At 35.3% G+C, this 1,226-nt stretch overlaps 1 protein-coding gene across 1 annotated transcript in view; it reads left to right on the forward strand.

Annotated features, from left to right (window-relative positions):
- dnah5l (dynein, axonemal, heavy chain 5 like) overlaps positions 1-1,226 on the forward strand; it is a 208,353-nt gene that overhangs the window by 115,744 nt on the left and 91,383 nt on the right. The window contains exon 64 of the mRNA XM_050056535.1: positions 884-949. Coding sequence (XP_049912492.1) covers positions 884-949 — 66 coding nt within the window. The remainder of the gene's footprint in view (positions 1-883; positions 950-1,226) is intronic.

The following is a 1,226-nucleotide window of genomic DNA, read 5'->3' on the forward strand; positions in this document are numbered from 1 at the left end:
GAGAAAAAGCTTGTTTAGTGGACTATCTTTGCACTTGAAAGGATGCCTGTTCAATTACATTTTAACAGGTCTGACGCTACGGCTGTGTCTAGGCTAACGGCTAACATGCTAACTATTATTTCTATGTCACTAGTGACTTGAAACAAATTTAGGACGATAGGAGATGGGTTGAAATAAACCGAAATTTCCCTTTAAGTGACCCAGAACTTTACGTGTTTAAGTCCGATATGAATCCGACCCACTTTCTCTGACTTTTCGGGGATGCCAATTATACGTATGTTATTTCGTCTTGACCGAGCCTCCAAATCACACATCTTCTCCTGTAGCCTTTTGCACTTTTTTAATTGTACTCAGGCACAATGAAATCTACATCTCTCAGTCGTAGTAAGTAAGTAGTAGTTAAGATAGAATAAAATAAAACAATTAAAAGCTGTAATAGCATATAAAGATGTGCAAGTACAGCTTTAGAATAAATAATTAAAATACAGGACTATTTACATTTAATGTACATTAAATTATGTACATAATTAAATTATATACATAATTATTATTACATTGTGAAGACAATATTTAAAACAAAATTAAAGTGCAATTTCCTCACAAATTGAAAATGGAAATCGCACTGTGTATTTTATTTTAAAAGATTTAATCTGCTCTACAGTGAACAGTATTCAGTTTATAATGCAATTACATTTTCATTTTCAAGTTTACATTATCGTTTAATAAAGTCCACTCTGGGCTTCCATAGGGAAGGCTGTAACATGTTTATAGAAATAACACTGGCTTTTGTGTGCTGTTATTTTGTTTTGTTGTTATTTGTTTGAATGTAGCTGTTTCTTCAGAAGTTAAACAAGTCACTAAAACACTGTGTCCTCCTCCTCAGATGTTACCGTCTCCTGCCAAGTTTCACTACATCTTCAACCTGAGAGACCTCAGCAGAATCTGGCAGGTAGAAAACACACATCACTTTTTCTTTTCGCGTTATCTCTGAAAGGACAAAATCAAAAGGTATTTCTTCTGTCAATCAATCATCAATCAATTTTATTTATAAAGCCCAATATCACAAATCACAATTTGCCTCACAGGGCTTTACAGCATACAACATCCCTCTGTCCTTAGGACCCTCGCAGCGGATAAGGAAAAACTCCCCCAAAAAAACCCTTTAACGGGGAAAAATGGTAGAAACCTCAGGAAGAGCAACTGAGGAGGGATCCCTCTTCCAGGAC

This window comes from Epinephelus moara, chromosome 11, assembly GCF_006386435.1.
Source record: "Epinephelus moara isolate mb chromosome 11, YSFRI_EMoa_1.0, whole genome shotgun sequence".
Lineage (NCBI taxonomy): Eukaryota > Metazoa > Chordata > Actinopteri > Perciformes > Serranidae > Epinephelus > Epinephelus moara.